The following is a 20,076-nucleotide window of genomic DNA, read 5'->3' as shown; positions in this document are numbered from 1 at the left end:
TATAAGTCGTTCTGTAGAGACTCCACATCTATTTCCGAATTAATTACCTTACACTATTTAGTACCATCTGCAAAGATTGACACTGTGCTTTCCAGGCCTATTTCCAGGTCGTTGATAAATATGTTGAACAGCAGTGGCCCAAGTACGGACCCTTGTGGTATTCCGCTGACTACTGGTGACCAGCTGGAGGACATCCCATTGACCACTACTCCCTGTACTCAGTTTTTCCTAGGCCAAGCTCCTTTAATTTGATGATCAGTCTTCTATGAGGCACTGTATCGAAGGCTTTTGCAAAATTTAAGTATACCACATCAACTGCATTTCCTTGGTCAAGATTGTCACTCACTTCCTCATAGAAGATAACCAAGTCAGTTTGACATGATCTGTCCCATGCTGGTTCTTGCTAATAAACCTAGCAGCATGCAAATACTCCTGTATGCTATCCCTTAAAATTCCCTTCAATAATTTTCCCACTATAGACGTCAAACTGACTAGTCTGTAATTTTCTGTATGATTTTTAGATAACTTTTAAAATAACGGCACTACCTCAGCTATACGCCAATCCATAGGTACCATGCCTGATCTAATAGAACTATTGAAAATCAAGTATAGGGGTCTAGCTAGTTGTGACCTAAGCTCCATAAGAACCCTCGGGTGAAGTCCATCAGGTCCAGGTGATTTATTAATCTTAATTTTGCTTAGTCTCTCCCGGACTACCTCCTCACTTAAACAAGTATCTAGCAAAGAATCCTTGCTTTCACCATCGTTATGCACTACTCCCACCGTCACTTCTTCTCTGGTGAAAAAAGATGAAAAAAATGTATTCAGTATTTCCACTTTTGTTTCGTCATCATTTTTCAATATACCAAATTCATCTTTTAATGGACCTACATTCTCCTTTCTTACCCTTTTACGGTTTATGTATTTAAAAACTTTAGGATTGTTTTTGCTCTCTATAGCGATTTGCTTTACATTTTCAATTTTAGCTGCTGTTATTGCTTTTTTGCGTTTTTTATTGCATTCCTTGTAGTACTGAAATGACTCCTCCATTCCATTAGATTTAAATGTTTTGAAAGCACGCTTCTTATTATTCATTACTTCCTTGACCTTTTTATTAAGCCACATCGGCTTGAGTTTGGTACTTCTGCGTTTGCTGCCCATGGGAATGAATTGGTCAATATTGCTATTTAACAACCCTTTTAACGCATCCCACATTTCCTTAATGTTCTTGCCATCTAACAAGCCTTTCCAGTCAATGTCGTTAAGTGCACCTCTCAGCATATTGAAGTTAACCTTCCTAAAGTTAAATATTTTGGTTGATCCCCTGTAGTGATGTTTCTAGAAACTGATGTCAAATGTGATCATATAGTGATAAATATGTTGAACAGTAGTAGCCAGAGTACAGACCCCTGTGGTATTCTGCAGACTACTGGTGTCAGCTTGAGGACTTCCCGTTGACCACTACTCTCTGTACCCTGTTGTCCAGCCAGTTACTTATCCATGTTCAGTTTTTCCTAGGCCAAGCTAATTTAAGTTGATGATTAGTCTCCTGTGAGGCACTGTATCGAAGGCTTTTGCAAAATCTAAGTAGACCACATCCACTGCTTTACCTTGGTCAAGATTGTCGCGCACTTCTTCGTAGAAATTAACTAAGGTTAGTTTGACATGATCTGTCCCTCACAAAACCATGCTGGTTCTTGCTAATATTCTTAGTGGTCTGCAGATACTCCTGTATGCTATCCCTTAGAATTCCTTACAATATTTTCCCCACTATAGATGTCAAACTAACTGGCCTGTAGTTACCCGGATGATTTTTGGATCCCTTTTAAAAAAAAAATGGCACTACCTCTGCTATACACCAATCCTTCGGTACCATGCCAGATCTAATTGAACTATTAAAAATTGAAGTACAGGGGTCTTGCTAGTTGTGACCTAAGCTCCATAAGAACCCTCGGATGAAGTCCATCCGGGTGATTTATTAATCTTTATTTTGCGTAATCTCTCCCTGACTACTTCTTCGCTTAAACAAGTATCTAACCACGAATCCTTACTGTCAACCGCGCCCTAACCCCCCAGACTGGCGTCCATAGTCAGTAGGACCAGTTGGTGATCCAGAAGGGACAGCCCCTGCTCATCTGCTAGTCCTGTAGCCACAAGGTCAGCAACAGACGAACCTCTGAAGTCAAGATGATCATGTAAGACATGATCCGATGTGGCAGGCAATCCCACTTGAAAAGGATTAATCTTTGTAGAGGGCAGGAATCTAACTGAGCGTACTCTACCATGTCTAATGCAGACACCATGAGGCCTAGTACTTCCTTTCTCGCCCAAGAGCGTCGATACACTCGGCGATGGACAATCCTGTCCTAAAGTTTCAGGACCTTCTCCGCCCGGAGGACCCTCTTACCTCCTCCCGGTAGCAGCCACGCGTATCAGGAGATAGTCTGCGACTGTGCCTAAGGCGGAGCGTCTCTGCCTCAAATACCCGGGAACTGAGCCAATGGGAGTATGCGATGCCGCTTAGGAGGTGATGGAGCTGCAGTGATGAAGTGTCACCTTGACATACAGCACTGACAGCCCAGTTTTGAAAAAAAACTGTCAGAAAAAGCTTTTTCAGGGCTGCCCAGTGCAGCCCACCTGTTGAGTGACCTGCTTCTGCAGACACCAACTGAAAACGGAGCTCACAGTGCCTGGTTATAGAGGAGGCCCCAATGCATCTTGGGACAGTTAAAGCTTTAACTTGCTGGTGCCTGGTGCAAGATCCATATCTACACCCCAATGTATTCCCTGTGGAACACAGTGTACCTCGCTGCAGAAAGATGTACTTAACAGTGGTCTCCAACTTACTGTCCTTGAAGGCTGAAGATCCAAGGACTGGCAACAAGTCTTAACAACAACAAATCAACTGGAGGCAGTGCTTCACATTTTTCTGTAATAGATGTAGGAAAAGGGTATATAGCAAAAAATCGACTGGGCATCTGAAACTTTATCAGGATGTTTGCCAGGCTGAAGGCAACTGACTAGATGGGCCAAGTGGTTCTTATCTGCCGTCAAATTCTATGTTTCTATGACTACTCAATTCCTGTTCAAAAGGGAAAATATTTGTTGACTTCAGTTTCTTACCAAACAGGGTCGCATCCGGAGATACTATGTTCTGGATCTTCTACACCTAGAGAACCGCTAGGACAGGTCTGGCCAACCTGTAGATCTCCAGATGTTGTGAAACTACACATCCCAGGATGCTCTGCCAGTTTTAGCATTCGCTAATAGCAAAACTGTGGCAAGGTAGGATAGGATTTGCAGTTTTACAACAGCTGAAGAGCCACAGGTTGGCCAGGCCTGTGCAAGGATAAGGGCCTCAACCCCGTGTACACCAAACTTAGAAGTGTGTTGGTGAAAATTGTCACTATCTGAGAAACTCTCCAACTCACCCTCTTCCTCTAAAAAATGTCCACGTCAGGAGGACCACAGGTAGAAGCATCTTCGTTGATGGCCGTCTGGAAGCACTGACCCTAGAAGAGGGGAGCAGAGGGACCCACAAGCTGTACCAGACCCTCTACCGAGCAAAGCCCAAGCCGGTTCTTTGTACATAGGATCTGAACCAAAATCTCTATCATTGCGGTACAAAGCTAAGTCAGCAGTTAGATCGGATATAACGCCCAGCAGAGTAGATAACTGCCGAAGCAGAATCTCAACAAGGTCAAACTAAAGAGGAACCCCCCAAAGTATAAGCATCACAGAGGGCTGCGCCAATACGAACACACCATTGTATTACATCTAGAGCAGGTAAACATCGACCCAGCAACCCGTTCACACTGCACCTGACCCGGTATTTCATCCAGGATTAAAAAAAAGCTTTATTCCCGGATTGAAATACCGGGTCAGGCGCCAAAAGAATTTGTCAAACAGCACAGTAACCTGTGTAGACCTGGCAATATACTGGGTCGATACCGAGTTATTTTTGCGGTATGAAAGGGGCATTAGAGACTAAGATTATTATATACGAACCATGCCCTGCCATAGTCAATAAAAGATTAATATCATGGGAAATACTCTGTAATGGTGCATGTTCCATACATTGCAATGTACTATTGAAAGATCTGTAACAGAAGAGGTAGACACTAAACCAACCCTAAGTTTCCATGTAACAAAAAAACTTACTGCATGAATAGTTTTAAATGTAGGTAACCTAATTAAGTGCAAAATAAAAGTTTATTTGTACAGTAGACAGTGAAAACTTTGTTAAAATAATTTGTCCTAAAAAAGAAAAAAAAAACTCATTGTAAAATAAAGCAGTCAGTAAATTATTTTTTTATTTTATTTACATAGATCAACTTACCAGTATAGCAGGTGGAGCATCAATTCCAGATACATCGACAACAATGTCATCATATTTGTCAAAATTAATACCAGTTTGATAATGTTTAAATATATCATCTTCAGATTCAGGTGGTGGAGGTGGTATATAGGACACTTTGGGACCTAGAAGAGGAAAGGATTGTGAAGTGACAAGGATGCCGGGCACAGGTTACTCGCATTGGATCTTTGACTTTTGTTTTGCCCACATTCATACTTTTTCCTGAATTGTGCGTCTTAATTAGACAATAGTGTACTATGGGGCAGATGTATTAAGCATGGAGAAGAAAACGCACCAGCCAGTCAGCTCCCGTCATTTTTCAAAACCAGCCTGTAACTTGACATATAGGAGCTGATTGGTTGGTGCGTTATCACTTCATGGATTTCTCCAGGTCTAATACATCTGCCTCTATGTACTTAGAAGTACATTTATCAAAAATAGGATTTTGGTACTTACCAGGTAAATACTTTTCTTTGAATCCATAGGGGGTACTGGAGTACTCTAGGGATATGGACGGTTCCACAGGAACTAGGCACTGAATAAGTTAAAAATTGAGACTACTTTTCCCCTCCATATCCCAGAGTACCTCACTGTTTTTTTACTGAGCCGAACAGGAGCTATAGAGGTTAATGGAGAATTACATATAACAAACGAACAATAAAGTTGACACAGAACGTTACTGACAACTATCAGTTGACACCAACCCAATAAACTTGCTAATTTGAACCAGTTGGTGAGAGTGTGTTACCATAAGATCCCCTGAACTTACCACAAGCCAGGAAAACTGATCTGGGTGGGCGTCCAGTGCCTCCTATGGATTCAAAGAAAAGGATTTACCTGGTAAGTACCAAAATCCTATTTTCTTTTTCATCCACTAGGGGTCACTGGAGTACTCTAGGGACGTACCAGAGTTTCCCCCCTGGGCGGGAGAGCTGTTTGGCACCTGTAACAACTAGACGGCCAAAGCTGGATGCTGATGCCGCAGAAGTATCAAACTTGTAAAAGCTCACAAACATGTGCACTGAAGACCATGAAGCCGCACTGCAAAAGCTGTGTCGTAGAACTCCACGACCAGCTGCCCATGACATTCCCGGAGAACATGTGGAATGAGCTGTTACTGATGTAGGCGGCTGTAACCTAGCATGAAGGTAAGCCTGACGTATAGTCAGTTTTATCCATCTGGATAAGGTCTGCTTAGAAGGTGGCCAACCCCTCTTGGCCACATCATAGAGGATAACAACGTATCCGTCTTAGGAACTGTAGACGTTCGGAATACATAAACGCGTAATGCGCGTACCCCAACCAAAATTCCAGAATCTCCTGTTAACACAGGAACTACTATTGGATGATTGATGTGAAAAGAGGACCCTACTTTTGGTAGGAAAGCGGGATTCGTCCAAAGTTCCGCTCTGTCATTATGAAACACTAAATACAGTGGCTTGCATGACAAGGCACCCAAATCTGAAACCCGCCCTGCCGAAGCTAAGGCTAGGAGAGAAATTGTTTCCCAAGTGAGAAACTTAATATCCACTTGTAAGGGTTCGAAATAAAATGACTATAAGCAATCTAAAACCAGATTCAAGTCCCATGGCGCAGTAAGTGGAGTGAAATGGAGGCTGTACTTTGAGGACACCCTGCATAAAGGTGTGTATCGACGGCAATAGAGCCAATCTTCTTTGAAAATAAATTGACAACGCAGATATCTGCACCTTTAGTGTGGATAAACGCCGACCTCCATCTAACCTAGGGGTGGGCAAAATACGTCCCGCAAACCGATCCTGCTCGGCCCACTGCCTCCCACCAGCGAGCAATGACAAGCGGCCCGACTGCTTGTCATTGCTCTGCAGTACCTTCAAGCTGCCGATGCAGTCTCCCCTGCTGCTGCACGGCGCCTCCAGAGTCCCCAGTGACAACGGCTGTGGTCAGCCGAAAAAGGGGCGGAGCTACGGGCCGACGAGAGGGCGTGGTTACACGGGACCTAAGGGGGCGGGGCTACACGGGACAAGAGCAGACTACTACAGATCAATCCTTCCTGCCACTACCAGCCAGATCAGTGAGTTACTGGAAAAAGTGAGTGAAAGAAATAGTGTGTGTGTTAGTGTGCGTATATTTGTGTGTGCGGGCAGTGGCGTCAGACTGTTTTTAGGTTGGGGGTAGAGGTCTTTAGCTCTCGCTGTACCAACCCCTCCCGTGTTCTGTCACCATGTCACCCACCCATGTTCTGTCACTGTCATCCCCCGTGTTCTGTCACCCCCGTGTTCTGAAACTGTGTCACCCCCACCGTGTTCTGTCACTGTGTCACACCCCCGTGTTCTGTCACTGTGTCACACCCCCGTGTTCTGTCACTGTGTCACACCCCCGTGTTCTGTCACTGTGTCACAACCCCGTGTTCTGTCACTGTGTCACACCCCCGTGTTCTGTCACTGTGTCACACCCCCGTGTTCTGTCACTGTGTCAGCCCCATCGTGTTCTGTCACTGTGTCAGCCCCATCGTGTTCTGTCACTGTGTCAGCCCCACCGTGTTCTGTCACTGTGTCAGCCCCACCGTGTTCTGTCACTGTGTCACACCTTTCCCCAGGGGCCATAAGACACTGGATAATTTGCCTTCTGCGCAATGATTATCCCAAATAAAATGTTAATGTGTAAAAGGGGGCTCTACCTGCTGTAATGTGTAAAAGGGGGCTCTACCATCCATACTGTGTATAAGGGAGCTCTACCTGCCATAATGTGTGTAAAAGGGGCTCTACCTGCCATAATGTGTGTAAAAGGGGCTCTACCTGCCATAATGTGTGTAAAAGGGGCTCTACCTGGTGTAATGTGTGTAAGTGGCGCAATTTGAATAATGGAGCAGCCTAATATGAATCTGTATTATTTTTTGGCCATGCCCCTTCCACACGAAGCCACGTCCCTATATTTTTGGCACGTGGGGGGGGGGGGGGGGGGGGGCTTCTATTTTATGCGTGGCCCACGGATAGTGACAAGAAAGTGTCAAGTGGCCCCTCAGCTGAAATAATTGCCCACCCCTGATCTAACCCCATCTGTAGACCTAACAAAAAAGATGATGTCAGAACTTCCGAACTTTACACCAACCTATATAGGCACGCCAAATTCTTTAATAATGAGCTGCCGTAACTGGCTTACTAGCATGTAACATGGTTGGTATAACCTATTCTGGAATGCCCTCTCTTTTTAAGAGGGCTGTCTCAACAGCCACTCCGTCAACGCCGCCGCGCTAAATCGGAGAAAAAGAAGGGACCCTGTTGTAACAGGTCCGGACGCAGTCGGAGCGGCCAAGGAACGTCCGCGAGTAGACCGCGAAGATCCGAAACCAAGCTCTCCGATGCCAATGAGGCGCCACTAGTATGACTGTGGCGGACTCTCTTTTGATCCGTTTTAGCAACAGAGGGAGCAGCGGAAAACGGTGGAACAGATACACGAGACTGTATGGCCACGTGATTGTGAGAGCATCCACCGCCACTGCCTTTGGATCTCTCGTTCTGGACGCGTACTGGGGCGTTTGATAATTGTGGCGAGATGCCATCCGGTCCACTTGCGGGTAACCCCACCTCTGGACCAACATGTGAAACACTTCTGGATTTAATGCACATCCTGGATAAAAAATCCCGACAGCTGAGATAATCCGCCTCTTAGTTGTCCACTCCCGGAATGAATACTGCAGACAAAATCACCTCGGCCCAATTGAGGATTCAAGCGTCTTTCCGCATGGCCATGCGGCTTATCATTCCTCCTTGTTTGTTGATGTATGCGACCGCCGTCGCGTTGTCTGACTGCATCTGAACAGCCTGAGCCTGCAGCATGTGCACTGCTTGTTGTAGCGCATTGTAAATTGGCCGGAGTTCCGGGACATTTATAGACAGCAATCTTTCGTGATCCGCCCAGAGACCCTGGAGCTGAAAATTTTGAACTACAGCTCTCCAACCTCTGAGACTCGCGTCCGCCGTGAGAATTATCCAATTCCAGGCGCCGAACCGTTACCCTGCGGTTAGATTCTGTACCTTGAGCCACCAGAGTAGCGACACTCTGGCCTTTGGAGACAACCTCACCCTGCGGTGAATCTGCAGAAGCGAGCCCGACCATTGTGCGAGCACATCCAGTTAAAAAGGACGCGAGTTAAAAAGGACGCGACTGAAGTCTTCCGAACTGAAGCGCTTCGAAAGCCGCCACCATTGTGTCTAATAGGCGAATGCACAAATGAACCGACACTGTGCGTGGCTTAAGCACTAATTGTACCAGATGACGAATGTACTTCTGTTCGGGTAGGTAAATTCTTTGATTTACCGTATCGAGAATCATACCTAGGAATTGAAGTCGATGAGACTGAATCATTCAGGAATTCGCGTAGACAATGGTAGGAAAACAGATTCTCTCACCTCCCCCCCCCCCCCCACCTGGTCTGTGATCTATTCTCGTCTGGAACGTAGCCAAAGTGGACGTTGTGTGACACTAGCGAAGCTGAAACGCAAGAACCAACTGCCAACATCACAGAAGCTGTAGGCAGCAAGAAGTGTAAGGTGGTCTTTATTTAGGGCAAACCTGAACTGGAGTGCCCTGCCACTACAGCCTTGTTACCTCAAACCCTTACCAAAGCAGGGCGAAGCAACAGCCGTACTGCTGTGTAGGGTACACTCCGATAGGTAGTTAAACGCCCAATAATTGCAATTGTTTCTCATTGGAAATTGTTCAGTCTTCGCTGAGAACCTAACGTACTGGCCTGGTGCTATGAGGGCTGGCGGCGAATCGACCGCAACAATTTAGCTGAAAACAGTAAAAAAAAAGAAAAAAAAAATTCCCTCAGGCAGTACATGCGCCCGTATTTCCCCCCGTAGAGGACCGGTGAGGGTCTGTCTGTGCAGTCGTATTTGTCCGACACACTGTGTGATCGACTCTGCAGCGAAGCTGCTTGTTTGATTATGCATTAGACTTAGTGATCATGTACCCCGACCAGTGAGTACACCACGGAAGTAATCTGTGTATAAACCTGCATTACAGTGCATGTGGTTACCAGCAATAGTGAATCTTCCTGTAGAGACATGCTGTCAAAAACAATTAATACATTAATAAATTAAATTCCTAACAACCCCCCGCTCCCCCAGAGGCTGAGTGTTGTAGAGCAGCAACCTCCTGCAAAGAACCAGGAAGTAATGTTAAAAATGGTGTCATACCATGTTTTTTTTGTTTTTTTTATATATTACACCTGTTAAACCAGGATCTGAACCAGTGTCCGGAGGGCAGAGTCCTATCCATTAGGCCACTGGGGATCTGGGGAGGTGAGGCCTGAACTCACAATGTTTGCAGTGCTCAACAGATACTGTTTTATAATCACCATGTGCTGACCAATTGTATAACACATCTTACTTTACAACAGTGAACAAAGCCAGTATTTGGCTGACCACAGCCATGATTCAGATTTGCAGTCTTTGGGATAATATCATTATAAACAGCTATGATAAGAATAATAGTCTTTGCTGGTGTCTTACTCATTATACAGACAGACAATACAAAAAACAACTTGCGCGAGCAATATGCCCAATTCCAAATTCCCCTTAACACCCCTGCGCCTTCAATGGAGGAGCGATGTAATACAGGAAATTCTGGAAAAACAACAGGAAAAATGGTTAAATATGCAGACTTATAATTATGTAAGCAGATTTAATAAACATACTATGTTGCATTCAAACCTGCACATATATGAGCAGCATGTATCCTGTTTAACAAAGACTTAATAGCCTATTGTAATACATATGCAGCGCTGCTGTATTCCAGTAAACATACTTTCTGTTATCAACACGAGTTGAATCATGAGATTAAATCCAGTGACCCCATTACTGTGTGCAGGGAAAAAACTCTCATTTGTGTGCACCCCCCCCCCAACCCCCCCCCCCCCCCCCCCGTGTATCGTTCTCTATACACGGAGCCGGGCTATGGTGGAGAGGGAGCCGGAAGCGGCATTGAGGGCCGGGGAGCGCACTGCATAGAGCTATGCATAAATCAACGTGGCCGGCGCCGCTCAGAGCGGGGGACACAGCATAGACAGCGGCGCTGGAAACGGCGGCTGGCGGCTGAAGGCACACACATACACACAGTATCCCACACAGCGGGGCGGCAGCGTGAGCTGACCGTCCCGTTCAACATACCTGGACCCTGTGGTGAGTGCTATGACGGGGCTTCTCTATAAGTTCCGTCCAGCCTTTACTGCAGGTTTTAGACCTGCCCGTGGCAGTGAGGGAGCTCTTTTTAGAGAGGTACGACACCCACAGCTGCTTCAGCAGCTTCCACTATCCCGAACTCTCGCCTTTCTGGAAGGGGGGAAGGGATGTGGAACATTGAAAAATCAAAAAATAAATCCAATAACTGTGTAGAAACTCCACAGGCCTAGTTGCTCGGTGAGCACCGAAAAAACACTGAGGTACTCTGGGATATGGAGGGGAGAAGTAGTCTCAAATTTTAACTTATTCAGTGCCTAGTTCCTGTGGAACCGTCCATATCCCTAGAGTACTCCAGTGACCCCTAGTGAATGAAAAAGAAAAGTAGAGTGTTATGGTAGACTTACCTTTGTTAATGCTCTTTCTTCGAGGTCCATAAGGTCCACAGGTATAACATCGGGGTTAGAGGTGGTAGGATCAGCTCCTGGGCACTACACAATTAAGCCTTTGAGATATCCCAGGATGCCTCGATCCCTCTCCCCAAAACCCTGCACGGGCAAGTCAGTTTTGGTAACCAGCTCAAAGCAGAAAGAAGATGGAGACAAGGAAGACATGGAACACATATGAACACACACTCACAGACAGGAGAAGGGAACCAGTGACCAAAGCCACAAAACTCAGAGGCCAGGTGCATCAGGGCGTGCGGCATGTGGACCCAATGGACAAAGGAAAGTCTACAATAACTAATTTTCTTCTTCGGGTTCCACAGTGCTCCACAGGGCTAACATTGGGTATGTCCTAAATATACGTTATGGTAAGAACTTACCGTTGATAACTGTATTTCTCCTAAGTCCACAGGTTCCACAGGATAACAATGGGATATGATGGAGCGACAGCGGATTGGCACCAAACGATCAAAAGCATTCCGGACTCCCAGGATACAACGGCCAAATCTAACTCTCTCTGCACATGTTACATCTGCCTCCACATGGTTTTGCCCAACTGCTAAAAAAAATAAGAATTTACTCACCGGTAATTCTATTTCTCGTAGTCCGTAGTGGATGCTGGGAACTCCGTAAGGACCATGGGGAATAGCGGGCTCCGAAGGAGGCTGGGCACTCTAGAAAGATTTATGACTACCTGGTGTGCACTGGCTCCTCCCACTATGACCCTCCTCCAAGCCTCAGTTAGGACACCGTGCCCGGACGAGCAGACATAATAAGGAAGGATTTAGAATCCCGGGTAAGACTCTTACCAGCCACACCAATCACACCGTACAACTCGTGATACTATATCCAGTTTGACAGTATGAAAACAACTGAGCCTCTCAACAGATGGCTCAACAATAACACTTTAGTTAACAATAACTATTTACAAGTATTGCAGACAATCCGCACTTGGGATGGGCGCCCAGCATCCACTACGGACTACGAGAAATAGAATTACCGGTGAGTAAATTCTTATTTTCTCTAACGTCCTAGTGGATGCTGGGAACTCCGTAAGGACCATGGGGATTATACCAAAGCTCCCAAACGGGCGGGAGAGTGCGGATGACTCTGTAGCACCGAATGAGAGAACTCCAGGTCCTCCTCAGCCAGGGTATCAAATTTGTAGAATTTTGCAAATGTGTTTGCCCCTGACCAAGTAGCTGCTCGGCAAAGTTGTAAAGCCGAGACCCCTCGGGCAGCCGCCCAAGATGAGCCCACCTTCCTTGTGGAATGGGCATTTACAGATTTTGGCTGTGGTATGCCTGCCACAGAATGTGCAAGCTGAATTGTACTACAAATCCAGCGAGCAATAGACTGCTTAGAAGCAGGAGCACCCAGCTTGTTGGGTGCATACAGGATAAACAACGAGTCAGAGTTTCTGACTCCAGCCGTCCTGGAAACATATATTTTCAGGGCCCTGACAACATCTAGCAACTTGGAGTCCACTAGTAGCCGCCGGCACCACAATAGGCTGGTTCAGGTGAAACGCTGACACTACCTTAGGGAGAAATTGGGGACGAGTCCTCAACTCTGCCCTATCCATATGGAAAATCAGATAAGGGCTTTTACATGATAAAGCCGCCAATTCTGACACTCGCCTGGCTGAAGCCAAGGCTAATAACATGACCACTTTCCACGTGAGATATTTCAGATCCACGGTTTTTAGTGGCTCAAACCAATGTGATTTTAAGAAACTCAACATCACGTTGAGATCCCAAGGTGCCACCGGAGGCACAAACGGGGGCTGAATATGCAGCACTCCTTCTACAAAAGTCTGAACTTCAGGTACTGAAGCTAGTTCTTTTTGAAAGAAAATCGACAGAGCCGAGATCTGTACTTTAATGGAGCCTAGTTTTTTAGGCCCATATCCACTCCTGCTTGCAGGAAATGCAGAAATCGACCTAGTTGAAATTCCTCTGTTGGGGCCTTATTGGCCTCGCACCATGCAACATATTTTCGCCATATGCGGTGATAATGCGTTGCCGTAACATCTTTCCTGGCCTTAATAAGCGTAGGAATGACTTCTTCCGGAATACCCTTTTCCTTTAGGATCCGGTGTTCAACCGCCATGCCGTCAAACGCAGCCGCGGTAAGTCTTGGAACAGACAGGGCCCCTGCTGTATCAGGTCCTGTCTGAGCGGTAGAGGCCACGGGTCCTCTGAGAGCATCTCTTGAAGTTCCGGGTACCACGCTCGTCTTGGCCAATCCGGAACCACGAGAATTGTGTTTACTCCTCGCATTCTTATTATTCTCAATACCTTTGGAATGAGAGGCAGAGAAGGGAACACATAAACCGACTGGTACACCCACGGTGTCACTAGAGCGTCCACAGCTATCGCCTGAGGGTCCCTTGACCTGGCGCAATATCTTTTTAACTTTTTGTTGAGACGGGACGCCATCATGTCCACCTGTGGTTTTTCCCAACGGTTTACCAGCATCTGGAAGACTTCTGGGTGAAGTCCCCACTCCCCCGGGTGGAGGTCGTGTCTGCTGAGGAAGTCTGCTTCCCAGTTGTCCACTCCCGGAATGAACACTGCTGACAGTGCTAGTACATGATTCTCCGCCCATCGGAGAATTTTTGTGGCTTCTGCCATCGCCATCCTGCTTCTTGTGCCGCCCTGTCGATTTACATGGGCGACTGCCGTGATGTTGTCTGACTGGATCAGCACCGGCTGGTGTAGGAGCAGGGCTTTTGCTCGACTTAGGGCATTGTAGATGGCCCTTAGTTCCAGAATATTTATGTGAAGGGAAGTCTCCTGACTCGACCATAGTCCTTGGAAGTTTCTTCCCTGTATGACTGCCCCCCAGCCTCGAAGGCTGGCATCCGTGGTCACCAGGACCCAGTCCTGTATTCCGAACCTGCGGCCCTCTAGAAGATGGGCACCCTGCAGCCACCACAGTAGAGACACCCTGGTTCTTGGAGACAGGGTTATTAAGCGATGCATCTGAAGATGCGATCCGGACCACTGGTCCAACAGGTCCCACTGAAAGATTCTGGCATGGAACCTGCCGAAGGGAATTGCTTCGTAAGAAGCTACCATCTTTCCCAGGACCCGTGTGCAGCGATGCACTGATACCTGTTTCGGTTTCAGGAGGTCTCTGACTAGAGATGACAACTCCCTGGCTTTCTCCTCCGGGAGAAACACTTTCTTCTGGACTGTATCCAGAATCATACCCAGGAACAGTAGCCGTGTCGTCGGAACCAGCTGTGAATTTGGGATATTCAGAATCCAGCCGTGCTGGTGCAGCACCTCCTGAGATAGTGCTACTCCCACCAACAACTGTTCCTTGGACCTCGCTTTTATTAGGAGATCGTCCAAGTACGGGATAATTAAAACTCCCTTTCTTCGAAGGAGTATCATCATTTCCGCCATAACCTTGGTAAATACCCTCGGTGCCGTGGACAGTCCAAACAGCAGCGTCTGGAATTGGTAATGGCAATCCTGTACCACAAATCTGAGGTACTCCTGGTGAGGATGGTAAATGGGGACATGCAAGTAAGCATCCTTGATGTCCAGGGATACCATGTAATCCCCCTCGTCCAGGCTTGCAATAACCGCCCTGAGCGATTCCATCTTGAACTTGAATTTCTTTATGTACGTGTTCAAGGATTTCAAATTTAGAATGGGTCTCACCGAACCGTCCGGTTTCGGTACCACAAATAGTGTGGAATAATAACCCCGGCCTTGTTGAAGTAGGGGTACCTTGATTATCACCTGCTGGGAATACAGCTTGTGAATTGCCGCTAGCACCGCCTCCCTGTCTGAGGGAGCAATCGGCAAGGCAGATTTTAGGAACCGGTGGGATGGGGACGCCTCGAATTCCAGCTTGTACCCCTGAGATACTATTTGCAGGATCCAGGGATCCACCTGTGAGCGAACCCACTGATCGCTGAAATTTTTGAGGCGACCCCCCACCGTACCTGGCTCCGCCTGTGGAGCCCCACCGTCATGCGGCGGACTTGGAAGAGGAAGCGGGGGAGGACTTTTGCTCCTGGGAACCTGCTGTTTGTTGCAGCCTTTTTCCCCTACCTCTGCCTCTGGACAGAAAGGACCCGCCTTTTCCACGCCTGTTTTTCTGGGTCCGAAAGGACTGAACCTGATAAAACGGCACCTTCTTAGGCTGTGAGGGGACATGGGGTAAAAATGCTGACTTCCCAGACGTTGCTGTGGAAACTAGGTCCGAGAGACCATCCCCAAATAATTCCTCACCCTTATATGGTAACACTTCCATGTGCTTTTTTGAATCTGCATCTCCTGTCCACTGGCGAGTCCATAAGCCTCTCCTAGCAGAAATGGACAATGCACTTACTTTAGATGCCAGTCGGCAGATTTCCCTTTGTGCATCTCTCATATATAAGACTGAGTCTTTTATATGGTCTATGGTTAACAGGATCGTGTCTCTGTCTAATGTGTCAATATTTTCTGACAGTTTATCTGACCACGCAGCGGCAGCACTGCACATCCAAGCTGACGCAATAGCTGGCCTAAGTATAATGCCTGTGTGTGTACATACAGACTTCAGGATCGCCTCCTGCTTTCTATCAGCAGGTTCCTTGAGGGCGGCCGTATCCGGAGACGGTAGTGCCACCTTTTTAGACAAACGTGTGAGCGCTTTATCCACTCTAGGGGGTGTTTCCCAACGTGACCTATCCTCTGGCGGGAAAGGGAACGCCATTAGTACCTTCTTAGGAATTACCAATTTTTTATCAGGGAAAGCCCACGCTTCTTCACACACTTCATTTAATTCATCTGATGGGGGAAAAGCTACGGGTAGTTTTTTCTCTCCAAACATAATACCCTTTTTAGTGGCACCTGTAGTTATATCAGAAATGTGTAACACCTCTTTCATTGCCTCAATCATGCAGTGAATGGCCTTAGTAGGCATCAGGTTAGACTCATCGTCGTCGACACTGGTGTCAGTATCAGTGTCGACATCTGGGTCTGCTTGTGGTAGTGGGCGTTTTAGAGCCCCTGACGACTCATGCGACGCCTGGGCAGGCACGAGCTGAGAAGTCGGCTGTCCCACATTTGGCATGTCGTCGATTTTCTTATATAAGGAGTCTATACGTGCACTCATTACTTTCCATAAGCCCATCCACTCAGGTGTCTGCCCCACAGGGGGTGACATCCCTTCTAAAGGCATCTGCTCCGCCTCCACATCATTATCCTCATCAAACATGTCGACACAGCCGTACCGACACACCGCACACACACAAGGAATGCTCCGAATGAGGACAGGACCCACAAAAGCCCTTTGGGGGGACAGAGTGAGAGTATGCCAGCACACACCAGAGCGCTATATAATGCAGGGACTAACTGAGTTATGTCCCCTATAGCTGCTTTTTATATATATATATATATATATATATATATATATATATATATATATATATATATATATATATATATATATATATATATATATAGCGCCTAAATTTAGTGCCCCCCCTCTCTGTTTTTACCCTGTTCTGTAGTGTAGACTGCAGGGGAGAGCCAGGGAGCTTCCTTCCAGCGGATCTGTGAAGGAGAAATGGCGCCAGTGTGTCTGAGGGAGATAGCTCCGCCCCTTTTCCGCGGCCTATTCTCCCGCTTTTTTCTGGATTCTGGCAGGGGTATTTACCACATATATAGCCTCTGGGGCTATATATTGTGGTATTTTTGCCAGCCAAGGTGTTATTATTGCTGCTCAGGGCGCCCCCCCGAAGCGCCCTGCACCCTCAGTGACCGGAGTGTGAAGTGTGCATGAGGAGCAATGGCGCACAGCTGCAGTGCTGTGTGCTACCTTGGTGAAGACTGATGTCTTCTGCCGCCGTTTTTCCGGACCTCTTCTTGCTTCTGGCTCTGTAAGGGGGACGGCGGCGCGGCTCCGGGACCGAACACCAAGGACTGGGCCTGCGGTCGATCCCTCTGGAGCGAATGGTGTCCAGTAGCCCAAGAAGCCCAATCCGGCTGCAAGCAGGCGAGTTCGCTTCTTCTCCCCTTAGTCCCTCACTGCAGTGAGCCTGTTGCCAGCAGGTCTCACTGAAAATAAAAAACCTAACTATACTTTCTTTCTAAGGGCTCAGGAGAGCCCCTAGTGTGCATCCAACCTCGGCCGGGCACGAAATCTAACTGAGGCTTGGAGGAGGGTTATAGTGGGAGGAGCCAGTGCACACCAGGTAGTCATAAATCTTTCTAGAGTGCCCAGCCTCCTTCGGAGCCCGCTATTCCCCATGGTCCTTACGGAGTTCCCAGCATCCACTAGGACGTTAGAGAAATTCCTGCTGCGATCAACTTGGAATTACCCCCATACTGCAAATTGGCTATTTTCTATTGGAACCATACAGTCAGTCAATGCAGATACCTGCACTCTCAAGGAAGCCACCTTCAAACCTTTACCCATTCCTGCCTGAAGGAATGCTAGGACTCTGGAAACTAAAATATTTCAGGCCCATACCTCCTTCACCGCACCTATGAATATAGGTCTGCCATATTCAGTGATAAATATGAGCGGAGGAAGGTTTCCTTGCTCCGAGCATTGTTTGAATCACCTGTTTAGAGAACCCTCTTGACTTTAGGATAGATGTTTCAAGAGCCATGCCGTCAAAGACAGTCGATCCAGATGTTGTGATAACAGGGACCCTGCATCAGTACATCTGGATGTTGAGGGAGCAGAAAGGGAGCATCCATCGGCATTCTCTGCAGATCTGTGTACCAATGCCTTTTGGGCCAAGCTGGAGCTATTAGAATCACAGCACCCTTTGCTTGCTTTATTTTCCTCACCACCCTGGGCAACAGGGTGATCGGAGGAAACAGATAAGCCAGATGAAAGTCCAATTTCACAGACAAAGCGTCCACAAAGATCGCTCCGGGATCCTTTGTTCTTGACCCGTATACGGGCATTTTGTTGTTCAGACGGGATGCCATGAGATCTCTCTCTGGCAACCCCCATTTGTTTACTAGAGTCTGAAAGACCTCCGGGTTGCCCATTCGTTTGATTGAATGGTGTGTCTAGGGAAGCCAATCCCAGGCCATTTTTTCAATCTCGGGTATCGGGATTGAAAAATGGCCAATCCCGGGATACCCAGAATTGGCTTTTAGCTAGGTGGCCGCCCCCTCGCCCCGCACATATAACTCACCATATACCGGGGGCCGGCAAGGAACAGCCTTTGATCGCTGCTGGTGGCTCCCAGCAGCGGCTGACAGCGCAGCGTGACCTCTCACGCTGCGCTGGGGACCCGGAAGGAGTAAGCTAGGTAGCATCTGAGCGTCCTGTGGATGCTCAACGCCTATCCCTCAATCCACTGGATTGGAGCTTCCAATCCCGGGATAAAATCCCAGCCATTTTTGGCCCTAAATCCCGGGATCCCGCCAATCGCGGGACTGGCCACCATAGGTGTTTCGACTGAGTAAGTCCGCTTCCCAGTTTAGGACTCCAGGAACGAACACTGCGGACAAAGCTGGAAGATGGAGTACTGCTTACTTTAGTACGTGACTTGACTACTTTTGCTTTTTGGCTGCGAGTTCCTCCCGGATGGTTGAGGTACGCTACAGCCGTTGCATTGTCCGAGCAGATCTGGACTGGTTTTCCCTGAAGAAGGTCCTTTGCCTGAATCAGTGTCATGTATATGGCCCGAAGTTCTAATAGGTTTATTGGCAGGCAACTTTCTTCTCTTGTCCATTGTCCCTGGAACCATAATTGTCCGGACACTGCTCCCAAGCCCTGAAGACTCGGTATCCAATTGGGAGATCCTGACAGATGCCAAAGAAGTCTCCCTTTGTCTAGATGGGATGTCTGAAGCTACCAGGCTAATGACTTTGTTACCTTTACTGGAAGTACCATTGTCTGTTTCTTTATTGTCTGATGTACTCCATTCCATCGGACCAGAACCAGACGCTGCAGAGGTCTCGAGTGGAATTGTGCATACTCCACCATGTCGAACGTTGACACCATCAACCCCATCACTCGCACGGCTGCGTGAATGGATACCCTCTGACTGTGTAACAAGTCCTAATGCTTTCTGCAGACCTGAATCCATTACAGCCCCCAAGTGAGTCATACGTTGTGACTGCAACAAAGATGATTTTGCCCAATTTATGAGCCACCTGTGCCTCTGCAGACATGTTGTTGTCTGTTGGAGATGGCACAGGAGCAATACCTGTGATTGTGCCAGGATTAAAAGGTCGTCTAGGTATGGAAAAATACTTACCCCTGCTTGCGGAAATAATCTTCCATAACCACCATAATCTTGGTAAAAACTCTTGGGGCTGTGACTAACCCAAAGGGTAGGGCATGGAACTGGAAATGCTGCTGGAGGATAGCAAACCTGAGATAACGCTGAGACAGTGCTATAGGAACATGTAGGTAAGCATCCTTAATACCCTAGGATACCATATAATCCCCTGGCTCCACGGCCAAAACTATGGAACGTAATGTCTCCAAGTGGAACCTCGGTACCCAAATATACTTGTTTAGCATTTTGAGAAAGGGACAAAAAGACCCATTTGGCTTTTGGACCAAAAACAGGTTGGAGTAAAAACCCTGTCCCCATTGTGTCGGGGGTACTGGAATGACTACTCCTGACTGAAGTAATTTCTGAACTGCTTCTTGCAAAACCCTGCCCAAGACAAGCTGGTGCAGAAGAACCTTCGAGGAGGATGCTTTTTGAAGGGAAAAACATAACCTAGAGATACCGCTTCTTGCTCCCAGGAATCTGTTGTAGATTGTCGCCAGATGTGTGCAAACTGAAGTAGTCGGCCCCCCACCCTGGGATCCCCCAGGTGGAGGCCCGCACCATCAGGCTGATGGCTTATCTTCTGGTTTAGAAGCTGGCCATCTGGTAGCCCAATGCTTTTTTGACTTACCAAACTTACTGTATTGGGGCTGCTTACGATCACTGTTTCCCTTTGGTTTTCCTTGAAACCGAAAGGGCCGGAAAACCGGACCCCTAGGTCTGGGGTTATATGTGGAAGTAAACTTGACCTTCTTGGAGTCTGCTTCTGACTCCAGAATATCTGTCAATTCTTTACAAAACAGAATATTTTCAGAGAAATGCAAAGATTCCAAAACCACCTTAGATTCTGAA

At 47.2% G+C, this 20,076-nt stretch overlaps 1 protein-coding gene across 25 annotated transcripts in view; it reads right to left on the bottom strand.

Annotated features, from left to right (window-relative positions):
• DDX4 (DEAD-box helicase 4) overlaps positions 1 to 20,076 on the bottom strand; it is a 1,188,488-nt gene that overhangs the window by 386,979 nt on the left and 781,433 nt on the right. For all 25 annotated transcript variants that reach the window (XM_063962294.1, XM_063962347.1, XM_063962463.1 and 22 more), the window contains one exon: positions 4,340 to 4,482. In XM_063962294.1, coding sequence (XP_063818364.1) covers positions 4,340 to 4,482 — 143 coding nt within the window. The remainder of the gene's footprint in view (positions 1 to 4,339; positions 4,483 to 20,076) is intronic.

The sequence above is a fragment of the Pseudophryne corroboree genome, chromosome 1 (genome assembly GCF_028390025.1).
Source record: "Pseudophryne corroboree isolate aPseCor3 chromosome 1, aPseCor3.hap2, whole genome shotgun sequence".
Lineage (NCBI taxonomy): Eukaryota > Metazoa > Chordata > Amphibia > Anura > Myobatrachidae > Pseudophryne > Pseudophryne corroboree.
Note: the sequence above shows the minus strand (reverse complement) of the source record. Positions and strands in the feature narration are given on the sequence as shown.